At 52.5% G+C, this 18,379-nt stretch overlaps 7 protein-coding genes across 7 annotated transcripts; 3 read left to right on the top strand and 4 right to left on the bottom strand.

Annotated features, from left to right (window-relative positions):
* Window positions 1-408: 408 nt before the first annotated feature.
* T069G_08439 (hsp70 protein domain-containing protein) lies at window positions 409-2,433 on the top strand (the record flags this gene model as incomplete). Its single annotated transcript, XM_056175649.1, has 2 exons — window positions 409-1,161; window positions 1,228-2,433. The coding sequence occupies 2 exons, from the start codon at window positions 409-411 to the stop codon at window positions 2,431-2,433; spliced, it is 1,959 nt and encodes a 652-aa protein (XP_056026598.1).
* A 584-nt stretch (window positions 2,434-3,017) lies between these two features.
* Window positions 3,018-3,746, bottom strand: T069G_08438 (uncharacterized protein; the record flags this gene model as incomplete). Its single annotated transcript, XM_056175648.1, has 1 exon — window positions 3,018-3,746. One exon carries the CDS (start codon window positions 3,744-3,746, stop codon window positions 3,018-3,020), a length of 729 nt encoding a protein of 242 aa, XP_056026597.1.
* A 479-nt stretch (window positions 3,747-4,225) lies between these two features.
* T069G_08437 (RNA12 protein domain-containing protein) lies at window positions 4,226-6,952 on the top strand (the record flags this gene model as incomplete). Its single annotated transcript, XM_056175647.1, has 3 exons — window positions 4,226-4,499; window positions 4,562-4,807; window positions 4,860-6,952. 3 exons carry the CDS (start codon window positions 4,226-4,228, stop codon window positions 6,950-6,952), a joined length of 2,613 nt encoding a protein of 870 aa, XP_056026596.1.
* Window positions 6,953-7,708: 756 nt separating this feature from the next.
* On the bottom strand, window positions 7,709-9,947 carry T069G_08436 (mif2/CENP-C like domain-containing protein; the record flags this gene model as incomplete). The annotated part of the gene is made up of 6 exons (XM_056175646.1): window positions 7,709-7,824; window positions 7,884-8,622; window positions 8,680-9,457; window positions 9,512-9,560; window positions 9,661-9,794; window positions 9,871-9,947. 6 exons carry the CDS (start codon window positions 9,945-9,947, stop codon window positions 7,709-7,711), a joined length of 1,893 nt encoding a protein of 630 aa, XP_056026595.1.
* A 733-nt stretch (window positions 9,948-10,680) lies between these two features.
* T069G_08435 (ribonuclease HII domain-containing protein) lies at window positions 10,681-11,739 on the top strand (the record flags this gene model as incomplete). Its single annotated transcript, XM_056175645.1, has 1 exon — window positions 10,681-11,739. The coding sequence occupies one exon, from the start codon at window positions 10,681-10,683 to the stop codon at window positions 11,737-11,739; it is 1,059 nt and encodes a 352-aa protein (XP_056026594.1).
* A 353-nt stretch (window positions 11,740-12,092) lies between these two features.
* Window positions 12,093-14,882, bottom strand: T069G_08434 (root hair defective 3 GTP-binding protein (RHD3) domain-containing protein; the record flags this gene model as incomplete). The annotated part of the gene is made up of 4 exons (XM_056175644.1): window positions 12,093-12,376; window positions 12,439-14,183; window positions 14,272-14,715; window positions 14,791-14,882. 4 exons carry the CDS (start codon window positions 14,880-14,882, stop codon window positions 12,093-12,095), a joined length of 2,565 nt encoding a protein of 854 aa, XP_056026593.1.
* A 965-nt stretch (window positions 14,883-15,847) lies between these two features.
* Window positions 15,848-17,336, bottom strand: T069G_08433 (alpha galactosidase A domain-containing protein; the record flags this gene model as incomplete). The annotated part of the gene is made up of 2 exons (XM_056175643.1): window positions 15,848-16,703; window positions 16,762-17,336. 2 exons carry the CDS (start codon window positions 17,334-17,336, stop codon window positions 15,848-15,850), a joined length of 1,431 nt encoding a protein of 476 aa, XP_056026592.1.
* Between the last annotated feature and the right edge of the window lie 1,043 nt (window positions 17,337-18,379).

The raw sequence follows: 18,379 nt of genomic DNA, 5'->3' as shown, positions 1-18,379 counted from the left end.
TGAGGGTACATGGGCAATTGGAAGCTTCCACGAAAAGAAACAAAAAAACAAAAACAAAATGCAAGGGGCAAGCAGGGAAAAGACGATCGGGCACTGATCAAAAAAACGCAAGGGGGCTTTTCCAGCAGGCGCGCGCATGGTCTAGGCGTTTGCAGTGCCTACCAGAGGCTTCTGGGAGCCCCTGCAAGATGCCGGTGTGGGCACCCTTGGAATAGTGTAGAACCGCATCGAAACCCTCCCACCGTCCTTTATTTAGATGCTCTCTGCAGCCCGCCAGCAACGCCGTTTTCTTTTTCCCGAACATACTCTCTCAAACACTTCAATCTTCACATCTTCTCCTTTTCTTCTCTTCACTAATTCCATTTCCAATTACTTTTTTTCGAGAGCACACACACACAATCATTCACAATGTCTATGGGACCAGCCGTCGGTATCGACCTGGGTACTACGTACTCTTGCGTCGGTATCTTCCGTGAGGACCGATGTGATATCATCGCCAACGACCAGGGTAACCGAACGACCCCTTCGTTCGTTGCCTTCACCGACACCGAGCGTCTGATCGGTGATGCGGCCAAGAACCAGGTCGCCATGAACCCCCAGAACACCGTCTTCGACGCCAAGCGATTGATCGGACGCAAGTTTGCCGACTCCGAGGTCCAGGCTGACATGAAGCACTTCCCCTTCAAGATCGTCGACAAGGGCTCCAAGCCCGTCGTCGAGGTCGAGTTCAAGGGCGAGAAGAAGACCTTCACCCCCGAGGAGATCTCCTCCATGATCCTGACCAAGATGCGTGAGACCGCCGAGTCCTACCTCGGAACCACCGTCAACAACGCCGTCATCACTGTCCCCGCCTACTTCAACGACAGCCAGCGTCAGGCTACCAAGGACGCCGGTCTCATTGCCGGTCTCAATGTCCTGCGTATCATCAACGAGCCCACCGCTGCTGCCATCGCCTACGGCCTTGACAAGAAGGTCGAGGGTGAGCGCAACGTCCTCATCTTCGATCTCGGTGGTGGTACCTTCGATGTCTCCCTCCTGACCATTGAGGAGGGTATCTTCGAGGTCAAGTCCACTGCCGGTGACACTCACTTGGGTGGTGAAGATTTCGACAACCGCCTTGTCAACCACTTTGTTAACGAATTTAAGCGCAAGAACAAGAAGGTTAGTAATTCCCCTACAGACACATCTGAATCCCCCCAGAACCTGCATGTACTAACTTCTGACCAGGATCTGTCCACCAACGCTCGTGCTCTTCGCCGTCTCCGCACTGCTTGCGAGCGTGCTAAGCGAACTCTGTCTTCGTCTGCTCAGACCTCCATTGAGATCGACTCTCTCTTCGAGGGTATCGACTACTACACCTCCATCACTCGTGCCCGTTTCGAGGAGCTGTGCCAGGATCTCTTCCGATCCACCATCCAGCCCGTTGACCGTGTCCTTGCCGATGCCAAGATCGACAAGTCCCAGGTCCACGAGATCGTCCTCGTCGGTGGCTCCACCCGTATCCCCCGTATCCAGAAGCTCATCACCGACTACTTCAACGGCAAGGAGCCCAACAAGTCCATCAACCCCGACGAGGCCGTTGCCTACGGTGCTGCCGTCCAGGCCGCCATTCTGTCTGGTGACACCTCTTCCAAGTCCACCAACGAGATCCTGCTTCTCGATGTCGCTCCCCTGTCTCTGGGTATCGAGACTGCTGGTGGCATGATGACCAAGCTCATCCCCCGCAACACCACCATCCCCACCAAGAAGTCCGAGGTCTTCTCCACCTTCTCTGACAACCAGCCTGGTGTGCTCATCCAGGTCTACGAGGGTGAGCGCCAGCGCACCAAGGACAACAACCTGCTCGGCAAGTTCGAGCTCACTGGCATTCCCCCCGCCCCTCGTGGTGTTCCCCAGATTGAGGTCACCTTCGACGTCGATGCCAACGGTATCATGAACGTCTCCGCCGTTGAGAAGGGCACTGGCAAGTCCAACAAGATTGTCATCACCAACGACAAGGGCCGCCTGTCCAAGGAAGAGATTGAGCGCATGCTGTCTGACGCCGAGAAGTACAAGGAGGAGGACGAGGCTGAGGGCCGCCGTGTCTCTGCCAAGAACGGCCTTGAGTCTTACGCCTACTCTCTCCGCAACACTCTCAACGACCCCAAGGTCGACGAGAAGATTGAGGCCGGCGACAAGGAGACCCTCAAGACCGAGATCGACAAGATCGTCCAGTGGCTCGATGAGAACCAGCAGGCCACTCGTGAGGAGTACGAGGAGCACCAGAAGGAGCTCGAGGGTGTCGCCAACCCCATCATGATGAAGTTCTACGGAGCTGGTGGTGAGGGTGGCATGCCCGGTGGCATGCCCGGCGGCCCCGGCGGCTTCCCTGGCGCTGGCGGCGCTCCCCACGCTGGTGGCGATGACGGCCCCACCGTCGAGGAGGTCGACTAAATTCACAAAAAGCTGTTTTGATACCCCAACATCAGACTTGAGCTTCCAGATTGGTATTCCGTCTACGATGTGTGGAGGCCTACTCTAGGGGATCAAGGGATGATGCCATGATTAGATTCTTTCTTTGAGTTTTTGCTTTTATCGTAACTAGCATATCACGGACATGAAGGGTAAAAAGCTGGGCGGGAACGCTGGCCCTGGTTGTATTTTAATGAGTTTTAAGGGAATTAAAAAAAATTCAAATGGTTTAGAACCAAATTACTCGTTTTCATTGCCTATGAATATGTGAATGTGTTCGCCTGATATTGAAGTGAATGTTGAGATGCTGTTGAATGCAACGATATTTGTACGATTGATGTAGTAGAACACTTTTCTTAAATCAGGTGCATCTCCTGTGTGAGAGTGGACGGCTGTGATGAAGTTTTCCTCGATGCAAAAAGCAGCTGTTCTGCATATCCTCTCACAATGAATTACACAAGAGAAGAAAGTCTGGATATCTAGGCTATATCGGTGTAGTGGTAGTAGCAATAATAATATACAAGGTAGTGTCTCTCTCTCTAGAGGCCATCATCAAATTCTGCTCCTCATTCTTTCTTGTCATATCCCAAATCCTGCCGTATCTTCCTCCTCCTCTCCTCCTCCAACTTCCTCCACTCATTGTCATCAACTTTGGCAATCTCAACAGCCTCAGCAAAGGCAGTCCCCGGCGCAACCTTTTGCTCCCTCGCCTGCCAGACGTCCTCGCTGCTGCGGCTCCCAGGCGCATAGTACTTTTCGTACTCCTTGCGGCGGTAGTGCTCGCGGACGGCCTTCTCCTTGAGGGTTCCGGAGTAGGACTTTGTGCGCATGCAGAACCAGAAGTCGTCCCAGAGGTGGCTGCAGGAGCGCATCTCGCCGTGGCGGTAGACGGCGTTCCACTGGCCGCCGAGGGAGTTGCAGGACCAGGCGAGGTCGAAGGCCTGGCGGCAGGACATGTCGGTTGGGAGGAGGGATTCGGTGACAGGGTCGAGATGGGGAACGGGGGGGGCTTCGGGGGCGGTGGAGAGTTTTGAGGAGAGCCATGATGTGATGACGGAGGGGGATTGTGATGATGATGAGGTTGAAGAGGAGGGTTTGGGTGTTGTGTTGTCGGACTTGTTGAAGAGGTCGAGGAGTTTTTGGATTTCGGGGTCGACGGGCTCGTTGGGAGCTTGAGAAGAACTGGATGTTGATGAAGGAGGTGGAGGAGTTGATTGTGAAGGTTGAGGAGAAGCGGAGGAAGGAGATTGATCAGTTGGTAGTTTGGGGGACGATGATGACCAGAGCCAGCCCATTTTAAAGATATTCGTAGAAATGCGATGTATTTGTATGCAAATGGATCGATATCAATGCGCTCAGGCTGCGGGTTTGAGATTGAGTGACAGGTTGGCTACTTTTACGCTCTTTTGTAAAAGAGTGAAAGCCGTTGATTCGGGATTGAATTTAGTTGGAGTTGGTTGAGTAACAGAATTAGCCTGCCCGCCGTTCTTTTCTTTCTTGGCCGTCAAGTTGAAGCATCTTTTTTCCAGGTCATCAAGGTCAATCGACAATCGCATTTTCGGCCGGGAAAACAGCTTTCCCGAAGTCTTGGCTTTTCCTAGTCTGGCAAGCAGCTGGGTTGCGATGGATTCCTATGACCTCATTGGCCCTACAACTAGCTCGTCATGCTATACTGCACTATATGAGAGCTCAATAAACAGAACGTTTTGGTTTCTCTCTTCACATCAACTCTTGCGAATAGCGAAATGTGCAGTTTCTGTGGCAAAGAGCTGTCATGATTCCCTCGCGAAGCCTTGCCTTGCTGGCGGCGCGATCCAGCAGCGCGCGGGCGCTACGATCATGGCCTGCGGCGGCTCATGTTGCGACAAGACGGACTGATTATGGGCTGATGAGATGGCGAGCTGGGCAGAGGATTTGGGAGACGACAACGGCGATGCCTTTGAGTGAGGGTGATGCTGCTGAGAAGAAGCAGGATTCGTCTCCATCTGAGGAGCAAGAGAGTGGGCGATTCGATGTCAAATCCAACGAGTCGATTCTCTTTTTCGACAGTAAGGAAATGCTCATTGACTCTTGTGACTGATACCCTATTGACTTGACCTCTTTTAAACAGATTTGTTCCCTCTTAAGCTCACTCCGCTGTTGAGTCGCCAGGCAGAAACAGATCAGCAGCTGACGGACCTCATGAAGCGCTTCAATAGCTCCTCTTTGGGTATCATGGATCCAATTCAATTGGTGAAGAGAGCGATACCAGAAAACTTGCCCATCAAAGTAACGGAGATTTTACCACGGCTCAAAGATGGCGGAGCGTTTGTCAAGTTTGAGTATGATGCTAGTCTGAATGTTACAGAGATTGAAGGTAACTGAAACGCCATAAATATCTCTACCTTGACTTACTGACTGTTGGCTAGCCAAGCTGTTGAAAAAGCTAAGAGAAGAGCCAATTAAGCCGTGGTTCAATCCCTTCCGTCGAATTCGAGCCCGTCTCGTTCGAGGAGTTCCCTGGCTTGAGGATCTGCATCGATATCCATCGCCTCTGCTCATGGTGGAATTTGTCCCTCCCGAACCTGGCGCTGCTCCCGAGGAGCTCCCCGAGGAGGTTCTTTACAGCCTGTTCCGCCGTTACGGAAAGATTGCGGACATCATTCCTCAGCCGGCTGATTCAAAGATTACGCCGCGGTATGCTCAGATTGGCTTTCCTACCCTGCGCGATACCATCATGGCGCGGAACTGCCTGCACGGTTTCGTTCTCAGCGAAGCTCAAGGAGGAGGCAAGAATGGAACCAAACTGCGATTATCCTACGTGAAACGAGAAAAGGCCCACAGCATATGGAATTGGCTCACGACTCACCCCCGAATTGTCATTCCTATCGTGGCCGCGCTCATCGCCGGTGTCTCCGTCATGATCTTTGACCCTATTCGAATGTTTTTCATCAAAGTGCACGTGCAGCACTCTCTTCGCTACACGGACTGGAGAATTTACAAGTGGTTCAAGTCACAGGCCGGAAGCTTCTCTTTCCACAAGAATGAAGCGCATATCGAAGGTCTTGGTACGATATGGAAGCATCGCAAGGATCTCATCGAACAGCTACAGAGCTGGCTTGATGGCAGCTCAGATACCTTTATTGTCGTCACTGGCCCAAGAGGCTCTGGGAAAGCCGAGATGGTTATGAGCCAAACTCTGAGCGGGCGCAAAAATGTCGTTCTCATTGATTGTAAACCGATTACGGAAGCCAATGGCGAAGCTGGCACCATCAAGAAGCTAGCCACGGCAGTTGGATATCGGCCTGTGTTCTCATGGGCAAACAGCATCAGCAGCATGATTGATCTCGCAGTTCAGGGCACGACAGGCGTCAAATCTGGATTCTCGGAGACGCTGGAATCGCAGTTGAACAAGATCTTGCATACCACCGCCACCGCTCTCAAGCATGTCGCCCTTTCGGAACGACACAAAACAGACAAGGATGCCAATATTTCCGAGGATGCCTACTTGGAGGCTCACCCAGAGCAGCGCCCAATCATTGTCGTTGACAACTTCCTTCACAAGAATGAAGACTCTAGCATTGTGTACGATATGATTGCAGAGTGGGCAGCAACAGTTGTCCAGAACAACATTGCTCACGTAGTGTTCCTCACCAGCGACTCTGCCTACTCAAAGTCCCTTACCAAAGCCATGCCAGACAGAGTCTTCCGCACTCTATCCCTAGGTGACCTAGATGCTGACGTGGCAAAGAACTTTGTCATCACGCGTGTGGAAGAAGATTTGAAGCGTGAGGCACAAGAGGAGGAAGAGCTAGGCGAGGAGAACAAGAAACCGTCTCAGCGACCTAGCTTGGCGGGATTGGACGCTGGCATCAAGGTCCTGGGAGGCCGCTTGACAGATCTCGAGTTCCTGGCCCGCCGACTCAGGGCGGGACAAACGCCTCAGGAGGCTGTTGAAGAGATTGTCACCGAGGATGCCACTGATATTGTTAAAATGTATCTTCTCGGAAGGACAGCTGACGCGGACAGGAGATGGTCTACCGAGCAGGCATGGCACTTGATCAAGGCTCTCTCTGAGAATCCAACTCTGCGCTATCACCAGGTTCTTCTCTCGCCTACCTTCGCCTCATCCCTCTCATCCTACGCAGCAAATGGAGAGGCCGCCATTGAGAGCCTCGCCGGTGCAGAGCTCATCACCGTCACGACGCACCAGGGACGACCTCAGACGATTATAGCCGGCAAGCCCCTCCACCAGGCAGCGTTCAGCGTCCTCGTCAAGGACCGCGTGCTTCGCGCAAAGATGGACCTGGCGGTTCTCACCGAAATGGCCAAAGTCGAAGCAAAGAACATTGATACGGTGGAGAAGGAGCTGCAGCTGCTGGGTGGCCTGCCGCGGCATACTGGGGAGTCGGCGGGTAGAGTCATGTATCTGCTGGGTAAGCTGGATGCTGGGCAGAGGAAGATTGCGCAGCTGGAGAGGGAGATGGGCGGCTTGAAGAAGATTATGAATGAGGAGTTTTGATGTGGGATGTAGTCTAGTTGTCTGGTTGTATCATACATGTATGATGAGAGAGATGTTATGAGCGTGTCTTATGTATGTATGGATGGATTGTATGAATAGGAAATAAGCCATCAATTCTGCTTTCACCACAGTTAATGAGCTTGTTGCATTGGCTACTCGTGATCTTAAAGCCCATAATTGGCATTCTGATTTCCCTTTCCTCCGCCTCATAAGCATCAATCAATACTACGCATACAGATATAGGTGAACATACCGTATCTCATAACAACGACAAGTCACGTAATACAAACATCAATGAATTCCATACAAACAAATGGAGAGACAGAAAATAGAATGCATCTCATTTCACGCCTCGAAAGCTTTGTAAACCAGATTAAAGAAAAACAAGAACAAGAAACAAGAAAAAATCCACAAATACTCCCCTCCCTACCAAACCCATCCGAACAATCAGCCCGCCCTTGCGCCTTCTGAAGATGAACAAAATGAACATTTGACATTTCTCTTTCCTCCCCACCTCCCTTTTTGTGTGTGTGCTTCGTTATAATCGAATGAAAGAAGAGAGAAAAGTACGACAAGAAAAAGCTTGCTGCGCCAACGAGAAAAAATGAATGGGAGAAATACGCTGTCGATGGAAAAAAGAGGGGGGTGGTCAAGTCGTATTGAAGAGGGAGGGTAGGTGGGTGGATGGTGGAATCGTCATGGCCATGAAATCGGTAATTCAACTCGCTTATGTCTTTCTCTTTTCTTTTTATCTCATTATGCTGCGATGCTCATCTGCGAAGCTTCATATTGCGTGGGTGATATCTCGCAGGCCTGGCAGAAGAAGACTCGACTGGGATTGTCGTAGTCGTTTGTGATGCTGTAATAGTTGCCTGTTTACATCAATATTAGAACATGCCTTTTGACTATGAAAAGGATTGAAAATGCTTACCTCTCGGCACAAACCACATACCGCCCGCGGATATGCGAAACTGTGCCTCGTTGATCGTCACCATGACTTTTCCCGTGTGCACGAAAAAGACCATGTGCATCTTCCGTGAATTCTTGGGCCGTTTCTCGCCACCAGGAGGCAGATCAACCACACCGGCACCCATAAACGGCATCGTCAGCGTCTTTGCGAACCGGAACGTCGCATCGCGAATCTCCGATGTCTGCACCGCCTTGGCCGATAGGGCGATGCGCTCGTCCGTTACCTGGACGGGCTCGTCGTCTGCTGGAGGGTGTTCTTCATGCTCCGTCTCCCATATCACGATTTCGCCCTCGACAGTGCCTGGGTTGATCTCCCATGCCTCATAGTCTTCTTCCACCACGGCCTTCTTCGGTTTGGGCCGCCCTTTGCCTCGTGATGGAGCCACTCTGCTGGACACCTCCTCCTCAGGCACACGCACAACTTCCTTGATGCTTGGCATGACGAATCGATCCTTTGCAAACATATCAGCTTGCTCCTCATCCTCCCGGACCACCTGCTCGCCTCTCCAATACTGGATAGGCCGGTAAGAATGTCGCCCGGACCTCGTCTGCGTTATGCTGTCCAAGTCCTTGCGCATGGATACCAAACCACGAGATTTTGGCATAGGTGGACCACGCTGCAGAGCCGCAAACGACGTCTCTCCCACATCCCCATCCTCGGCATCCGCGTCCCTGGGCTTCCTCCCAGGCCGGCCCTTAGTCTTGGGTTGGGATTCAGCTTTGGTCTTGGGTTTGGCCTTTGCCTTGCTCGCTGCTACCGGTACAACAATTCCACCGCGAGCAGGAGCTTTCCCCTTATTCGAAGGCTTTGCTTTCGGCTGGGCTTTTGAGGGTCCGGTAGTTTTCTGCTTCTTCCGGGGCACAAGCTCCTCTTCATCTTCATCCTCCTCCTGCGGCTCTTCCTCTGACTGCTCTTGTGCTTCTTCTGGCGTATCTTCACGGAGAGACTTTCGCGGCGGTCCTCGCTTCTTCGATGTCTGGGATGATGATGGTGCTTCCACGCGGCGTTTCGATTCCTTGTTTGACCGCCCCTTTTGCTTGACACTCGGCAACTCCTCCTCCTCTTCTTCCTCTTCCTCCTGCCCCAACTCTTCTTCTTCGGGCTCCTCTTCTGGTTCTTCAGCATCTAGCTCTTCTGAAGGCTCTCTTACGGGAGCTCGAGGAGCTGCTTTAGGCTTTGCCTGCGCTGGCGCCTTGGTCTGCTTTCCGCGCTTCTTCTGCGGCGATGAATCGCCATATTGTCTCTGTGCAGCTTTTTTGGTGGGCCTCGGTGAATCGTTTGGTATCGAATCGACCATCAGTATAGATTCCTCAGCATCAATCGTCGCCCTGTTTCCGGTCGCGCCCATGACATCGTCCAGCTCCTCCGATTCCGAATCGTCTCCGTGCCGTGAAAATCCATTCAGCGCCGTCGCCTTTTGTTTCCCATTCGTCTTCGCTGCTTTGTTTCCGGCCTTGCTGGCAAAGTTAAGCCTTCGGGCTGCCTTTTCGGCGCTAGGATTGCGCGTGGGAGAGGATGATCGTTCGTTTGCAATTCTGTTACAGGTAAGTTTGGGTTCGTTTCGAGCTCAAGGATGGGGGACAAAGTACTCGATGCTGCGCCGGTTCTTGAGGACTGTTCTTGGCCCTGGTCCAGCACCTAGATTTCGCAAAAGAGGGTGTCAGCCATGCTTTTCTTGGAATTGAGAATTGTCATTCGCCCATGAAACCCAGCGAACCAACAATGCGACAAAGCTCACTTGATGATATCTCCATGTCCTCGCTTCCGGATTCGTCCCCGCGAGTGACTGCGGGCGACGAGAAAATGGCATCCAGAGGCTGCATGCCATGCTCATCGCGCTCGCCCGTGTCTTTCAAGAAAGCGCCGGTTTTCCTATTTGCACCACATCAGCGCTGCCGCCGTCACAGGCCCTACAAGATTCGTCTCTCGTCCAAGCGCCAAAACGTACCGGCCTCGAACTCCGAGCTCATGGAGAGCTTCCGGCTCAGCTGAAGAGTCGCCTCTCCGCCCTCCGCCTCGAGGCATGATGGGTAAAAAAAAAAAGAGGCCGGTCGGGATTCGGTCAAGGGTGCGAAAAATCCACGGACGAAGAAACAAAAAAAAAAACCTCCCAGCGGCCGCTTGGTCCAAAAAAAAAAAATATTCGGTTTCCGCTGCCTCAATCCGCAGGCGACGCCGAGCTTCGAGTTTGCGCTGGCCCGAGTCGAGATTTGGGCGACGCGATTTTAGTGGATGTTGACGTGTTGAATTGAAGAGCTGCGCGCAGAAGAGACGGACCAGTATGAGACCAGTAATGGCATTTTAGCATTTTAGGCGGGGGTTGGCAGTGATGGAACAGCTCATGAGTGCTGCAAAGAGCGCTAGCCGGGCCCGTTTTTCGGACAGCTCCCAGCACGTGTTGCTGAGCTCCAGCGGCGAGCTTTACTGAGCTATGCGCTGTAAGGATGGAGCAACTAGCGCTAGCAACGCGTCAAAGTGAAAGACGCGTCGAGGGGCTGGATAAGGATGGATCTTTTTTATCAATCGTCCATCTACAACACACTCTTGATGCCAATTATACCAGAACAGCATCTCGTATAAGGCATTGGCGGTTGCAATAACACCGTCATCATCCTCTGATATACGCTGGGGATTACTTTTCATATTATAATTCGATATCTACAACCAATTGCTCCCCATCGTTGAGAAGCTCTTCAACACCATACATCAATCATCTCCCTCCATATAAACCCGCCTCATCGAACCACCAACCGCAGCCATGGAAGAAGACACCCCCGTCCCCGATTCCACCGCCCCCGCCTCGTCCACGATGCCCTCCTCCGGCACTTTCGTCCCTCCTTCAGTCTCCTCCCACCGCGATACCCTCATCTCCGGCGCCACCTTCTCCCACTACTCATCCATCCCGCCCGCTCTCCTCCCGACCGATCCCTCCGATCCCTCCACGGCCCCGCCCTGCGTCCTCGGCGTCGATGAAGCCGGTCGCGGACCTGTCCTCGGCCCCATGGTCTACGGCATCTTCTTCCTCCCGACCGACATCTCAGATCCGCTGCTCAGAGAGACGCACCACTTCGACGACTCCAAGGTGCTCTCCGCAGCAGTGCGCTCACAGCTGATGGAGACGCTGTGCACCCCCGGATCGGATCTTCACGAGTCGTGTGGCTGGGCTACGACGGCGCTTTCCGCACGAGACATTGGTGCCAACATGATGAAGCCCGTCTCGTACAACCTCAACGCCCAGGCCATGGACGCAACCATGGATCTCATCCGCGCCGTCTACGCAAAGGGCGTCAACATCAAGGAGATATACGTCGATACCATCGGCCCCCCAGCCACCTACCAGGCCAAACTCCAACGAGTGTTCCCAACCGCCAAGGTCACCGTTGCCAAAAAGGCCGATAGTCTCTACGCCTGCGTCAGTGCCGCCTCCGTCTGCGCAAAAGTCACCCGTGACGCTGCTCTCGAAACGCTCTTCTACGCCCGTCAGGTCGCCACTGCCGCCACCAACGGTGAGGAGGCTCCATCTGAAGACTCTCCCATGGAATGGGGCTCTGGATATCCATCCGATTCCAAGACAGTAGGGTGGCTGAGGAACAATATGCATCCTCTCTTTGGATGGGGCTCTGAATGTCGTTTTAGCTGGGGCACCGCCAAGGACATGCTCGAGAGCAAGGGTAACGGCGTCAAAATCGAATGGCCTGCCGACGATGACGGTGAGACGAGCAAGTTGACCGACTTTTTTATGTCTGGGGGTGAAGAAAAACAAGGGAATGAGCTAGCGTCATGGTTTGGAACCCCAGCAGGTCAAGAAGCGTTCTAGAGAATATCAAAGGAGACAAAAACAGGGCATGGACAGATTTTTCTCAACTTCGACTATACTTTTCAAATCATAGTCTTCAACCAGGGTGCGCATACGGATCGGCGTTGCAGATATATCATGAAAGGGAATCAATGGGCAGGGCATCGGCGTTTGGTAGTTAAATTTTAGTATTGAATTGGATAAATCAGCTTTATTTTATCTTGTGTAGACATTATTCGTATCCTGTTCGCTCATCAATGCTATACGCTCTTGTGTCCGCCAATGTCCGACAATGTCTCGAGAATTTATACAAAGGGCGCTTTTACTCTTCTCATATGTTGCCTCCGGGTTCCGTTTATTTTTCTGTTTCACATCTAAATGTCCTCCAGGCTTTCAGACTCAGTCTTCTTCTTTCCACGGCTATCCAGCGTGTCCATGCTGATGTCGCTGTCTTGCCTCGCGGGCATGGCCAGCGCCTGTCGTGCAGTGTCTGAATTGTTGACGAACTCGCGCAGCTGCTGCTTAGCAATATCCATGCCCTGGTTGACAGCGGCATTGCCCATTTGCATCATGGGGCCCAGGAGGTTGAGGTACCACGCAGTATAAGTTCCTCCACCAAGCAAGATGAGAAGGATGAACATGAGCGGATTGCGCAGAACTGGAATGAAAAGTTAGTCAAAGCCGGAAAATCTAAAAGTCTCTTCCAAGGATATTCCTTACCCATCCAGATTTCGTTCCAGCCGAGAACGAGAAGCAGCACATAAAAGTACCACGGCACTTGGGTCATGCCGCCAATGGCGCTTCGCTTGGCCTCAACATAGACGCCATCGGCTGTCTTCTTGAAGCGCACGACTAGGTCTTGTCGCTTATTCTCACTCAGCACCGTCATCTCCTCCTCAAGGCTCTTGCCCTCTTCTTCATCGACGCCGCCGATGGGAGCGAGATCCTCCTCGTCGCCAGCTTCAACTCCGGCGGGCTGCACGCCAATGAATCCAATCAGATCCGGAGATGCGTTATTAGCCAGCAGCTTGAACTTGGAAAGAAGGGGTATTAATGTGAGCGTAGACTCCCGCGCCTTTGTATAGATACCCTCGATGTCGTCCGTTGGCCTCCAGATGCGCGGCACACCAGCATCGTCATATCGGAACTTGTCCTCGAAGTTTTCCCTAAGCTTCAAGAGGATGTTGCCCTCCATGACCTCCTCCTCAATCTTCTCTCTGAGAGCCGTCCAGCTCTTACGTCGGAGGCGCCACAGGCCAACTTCGACTTCAGAATCGCTGGCATCGAAGCTCTTGGCTCGGTCAGCAAACCGGGTCTCGGCTTCGCTGACTATTCCGGTAAAGACTTTCCAGATTCGGTCCCAGAGGTCCTTTTCCGTCGCCGGCTTTTGGCCTTCCTCGGGCGCTCCCGAGCCTCCTCTGCCGGATCCTAGCTTATTGAACTCTAGGCCGACGGCATCGCCCAACCGTGACTTGACCCAACGCTCCACCCGCGTGGCTAGCCGGCGGATTTCGTCCTTGCGCAGCTTGCTGCTAACCTCATCGAGTTCAGCCTCGAAGAGCTGGTTCTGAGACACAAAGTTGGTCCACTCGACGCCCTCAATCGCAAGGCTGTCTACCTCTGCCTTGAAGATTTCCGTAGTCTTCTTCTTCTCGTTGGAGACGATTTCGGCAAATTCATAAGCTCCACCGGCCTTTTGCCCGGCCTTTACCTTGTTTGAAACGGCTTCGCTAAAGGCCGCGACTCCGGCTTTGTGAGCTGCTGCGAGTTGTCCCTGGTACAGGGCCTTGAGTCGACCGTCGACCTTGCTCTCCAGCTCCTGCTTCTTTCGGCTGTAGACGCCCTTGTGGTATCGGCTAGCCTGCACTTCAAAAGCTCTGAAGCATTTTTCACGGGCCTGGCTAGCTGTGGTACCCAGATCGGGAAGCACAATAGCCTTGCCGAGCTTAGAGGCTTGGGCCTGCTGCTCCTCAAGTGGGGTCAGAAGCAGGTCAAAGGCAACCAGGACTTCTCGAGATATCTCGTCACATCGGAACTGAGCTAGAAGCTCTTGCTGCGTTGGCAGGTCGAGGTCCTTGTTGTTCACGATTTGATCCCAGATGCCCTCTGTGTACACCGACAGTCCATCTGCGGGAATTCTCCTGTGATACTCGGGCAGGAGAATACCGCCCTCGGTCTCCGCAACGCCGTCGTCAGCCTTTCCTACTCGGTGTCCCGTGGTGAATCTCGCTCCCAGTTGCGCGACTTCACTCTCAAACTTTTCTCCTTGTAGAATCTTGTGGGGTAGAGCTGCAAAGCCAAAGTCAAAGTAGTCTTCAATACGGGACTGCTCCAGACCCTCTGGCTTGGAAATGGATGACCAGATCTTCGTAAGATCTTGAATCAATGTGTTTTGAAGCGCCGACAACGGTGTCACTCCAATGTGGTCTCGGATGACGAAGAATAGGAGAGATCGGGGGGTCGAGCTGCGGTAGACTGTTAGCACGTGAGCTTCAATTGGCGCATGTCTTGGAATGCTCGTGGCCTGTAAACCAGTGGGGCGAGGTTCTTTACTTTTTGTCTTTCAAAAACAACTGTAAGTTGACTTCAAACACCGTCTTGAGCAGGCCCATGTTGGCTCCCTGGTACAAGCCAACCTGGTGTTCCCAGATGTTGATCAGGAGAACCTCACTAGTAGCGAGGGCAAACAGGGCGCTCTTTCGCTCGAAATCCTGGTCCTCTCCACGCTCTCGGCCGTCGGTACCCTCGACATCCATAACGAGAATGTTATCTGCCATCGGGGTTCCGGCACTTGTCTCGCGCTTGTTCTTGGACAGCCAGATACCCTTGGTCGTTTGACGGCGTTCCGTCTCGGACATGACAGAGAATGTAGTGCCGAAGAGGTGGTTCAGGAGGGTCGACTTTCCTGTAGACTGAGATCCAAACACAGAGATGAGGTGGTAGTTGAAGCCTGCCTCGGCAACGTGCATGGTCTGGAGGTAGTCGTTGAGGTTGCGGCTATGACGGCGAGGGATTTCGCATTAGCTTCCACCTTGGCTCGAATCACCACAACAGGAGCTTTCCGGCACATACTTGAACTCCTTCTCTTCATCTATGACCTGACAACCATGGTCATAATTGCCGTTCGCCGGCTGGTCACCGACGGCGGAAAAGTGGCCGTTCATGGCTGCTGCTACACTGGAAGCTGAGCAATCCGAAGCGGCATGAGCTCTCGCTGGGGAGACACGAGAGGCAATTGGGTTCTCAAAAGACGGGAATTGGATGGAGAAACGGTTGAGGAAGTGTAAAGAAGCTTAATAGGAGCGGTATGAAGGACGAAAGTCAAATGTCATTAGCATGGAGCTACTATATGGCGAGTTATGACCACCTTACGCTCTTCTGATCAAGCCGAAAGTGGCATGGTGGGGTACCGTGACAGCCACACGTGGTTCCGCTAGTGTGGCGTTTTGTTGGGCTGGATGCTGTGGCTGGTGACGAAGATGTCACAGATAGATGGCGTATCATTATTTTCTCCGTGTTCCGTCTGATATTCTGTGAGCTGATTCGTCCATTTCATTGTTTGCTTCATCTAAGGTACTACAGGGTACGGGGTATGTACGACTAAGGCACTCACAACGTTGAATCATGCCCAAGATATGCATGAATGTCCGGCGCTTTTCCCTCATCATGTCATGTCCGGCCATGTGTTTCGTCTTCATCAGCACCGGGATTCATCAATGCGTGTCATGGCCCTCGTGGGCTAGTCCCAGTGGCTCTCCGAGACTAACAAGCTTCCCTAATGCAAGTGTTGAGGCCTGAAAGAGGATATCGCTTGGAGCTCTCCTATTATTACCACTGGCTGGACTATCGACATGCATGTCTCTCTCTATCTGCAAATGCGGGTGTGAGACATGCTGCAGATCAAATCCTTGACAGTGCCACGCATGTTGGGCTACCCTGCAGCACCTGGTTAGACATGCCGTGGGGGCGGTTTCTGAGATGCAGATGTTGACAGCACAGCTTACGGGATGCAGATGACGTTTCAGAGGTACTGCATTAACATGTCTTTTTTATTTCTCTAGCTATCTAATTTGCGAATACATGTTCAATCAGGCTTTTGTTCACCTAATGAACCGAAAATCATCGACCTCTATGCCCGAGTCAGAGTCAACAGGACGCTCTCGCCAGGTCCCAGCTTCGCCTTGACGCCGCTCTTCTGCTTGCCCAGGTTCTTGTTGTTCCAGACATCGTGGACGCTATAGGTTCCCTTGATGCCCAGGTCCTCCCATGAAGCCGAAACCCACTCGTCACCGGTGCTGGTGCCGTTGAATCCACCCTGGCCGAGATCGGGTCCGTAGTTGGCGAGGACAACAACGGCCTTTCCGTTTGGCGCAGGGCCTGCGATCCAGGCCTGCAGCTGCTTGGCATCCTGTCCTCCCGTGCCGGGGTTGCGGGGCTGCATGGGGTACTGTGCAGTGAAGTCGGCAACGTTGTGAGCCGCCTTGTTGGTGAGCAAATTCCGGCCAAATTTGTCGAGATGGGTGAGGTCAGAGCCGATAATGAGGTTGGCGCCCGCTCCGATGTAGTGTGTCATGACCGTCTGTCGCTGTGCGTCCGTGATTCCGGTGATGGTGGCGTTGTTACCGACAAGAAGGTTATCCATATCGGGATAGATGTTCAGGTGGTCAAAGAACTCCAGACCAGCAATGATCCATTGACGATAGTTGTCAAAGGCTCGCTGAACTACCTCCCATGACACAAAGGTAGGTTGCTGGCTGTTGTTGAGATCCTGGTCGGTTCTCATGGAGTCGGCATTGGAGTTCCAGATGTTAAAGAACTTCTGAGTCCGGTCAAGCTTCCAGGAGATGTCCAGGCGCATCTTGCGGCCGGACTGCTGAATGGCCTTGTGCCATGCAATGACGGAGCCACTTCCATCAGGAGGGAGCATCTGACCATTGTCGGGCGATCCAGGGGTGACAAAGTCCAGTTTGACGAAATCGACTTTCCTAATGCCGTTGTGAGCAAATATCTTATTGGCACGAGAGTAACCACTTTGAAACTTACCACTTAGCAAACTGATCAGCACAGGAGTTGTGCCACAGCTGTGTCTCATGCCGTGTGTAGTCGAAGATGCATCGGATAAGGCCTTCGTTACCGTGGCAAACATCACCAATCTTAGTGTTTGTGTGAATGATGGTCTTGTTCACATCTTCCAAGAAGGCACCGGGTACAATGTACACACCCAACTTCAGGCCTTTGCTGTGAAGATGGTCTGCCAAGGCGGGGATGTTGAAGGTGGTGTTGTCGTAGAGGATACGGCCGTATTCATCGCCGTGATCTCCAACAGACCAACCCGAGTCCAAGCTGCAGGTGTCATATCCAGGGAGGCCAACAAGGTGGTCGCACTGCTCAATGACATGCTCCTGGTCAAACTTGAAGCTGGGGAGAGTCAGAGGGTTTGCCTGGATGCCGAATGAGTTCCATCCGCGGGCGGAGCTGCGGAAGCCATTGGGTGTCTCCTTGTAGGAGATGATCTTCAACTGATGACCATGGCTAGACGTCCGTTTGGCATTGGGAGCTGCAACAGTACCTGTCACACCCAAGCCGAGCACGAGCGCCGAAAGCAAACGACCTGTCATGGCTGATCTTATCCCGAAACTGAGTATAAGAAAAAGAAGGCACAAGGAACTCCTAGGACGTCAAGCAGAGACACTTCGGATCGACTAGCTTGCAGCTCTGGAAGTGAAGGGTTGCAGTTGGGTCAATGGCACTCAATCAAGCTTCTACACGGCCATTTTATATCAATTTTGCCTACATACTATCCATTGTTATTCTCTCGTCATTGATGAATTCTTCCGGATACCTCTTGACCGGGACAATTAGGCAACCCGGCGGTATACTCCCCGCCATTTGCGGCGGAGGATTGCTCGGCTTCTGGCGCTCTCTGCCAAGGCTTACCGAAGACGAGAGATGCAATACTCGGTATTGTAATAATGCCGTTACCTATTTTGTTCCTTGGCTCTGTCAGCAGAAATGACCAGACACACTACGACAGTTACGTACTTGGGGGTTACACCGATCTAATGCAAAGTATGGGGATCTTCTGGGGTTCGATGCGGAGATGCTTTACCCCTGTGTTGCGATCGCGGGGGATTTACAACCCCGTCTGGGGTATAAAACGGAACTTGGCGAAGAAACTACATTCGAAAAAAGCTTGGCCGAACTCCGTATTGAGGACGAAGCGCAACTTCCAGCCGACGGAAATACCAGTTCTAGTATTTTGAACTACGGGGACAATTGAAGCTATCTAGAACGAGGAGGCGGAAAAGGTGGAGAGGTCCAAGACGGAAAAGAGTTGGGCGACGGAAAAGGTCGAAGAAGACGGTTTGCCGGCTAAAGTGCTGGGTCACCCGATGACGGTTATCCTTCCGTGAAGGTATGGCTTTGCAAACGTCGACTCCGTTTAGGATATCAAGTAACAACGAGACAAGACGAACTATTCTCTCTTGTTCGTCTACCCGAGGAGTCAGCTGTTAATTGCAAAATCCCAAGGTTACCTCCTTTCGAGGGGCACAAATCTGTTGACGAGGCACCTTTGCTGCCATGGCTAGAGCTCAGTGTAGCGAGCTCTGTCTCCTTCTCTCTGATTCTCCTTCCCATACCTTCTAAGTCGTTCTTCCGT

The sequence above is a fragment of the Trichoderma breve genome, chromosome 5, assembly GCF_028502605.1.
Source record: "Trichoderma breve strain T069 chromosome 5, whole genome shotgun sequence".
Lineage (NCBI taxonomy): Eukaryota > Fungi > Ascomycota > Sordariomycetes > Hypocreales > Hypocreaceae > Trichoderma > Trichoderma breve.
This window is presented reverse-complemented; position numbering and strand designations above follow the sequence as displayed.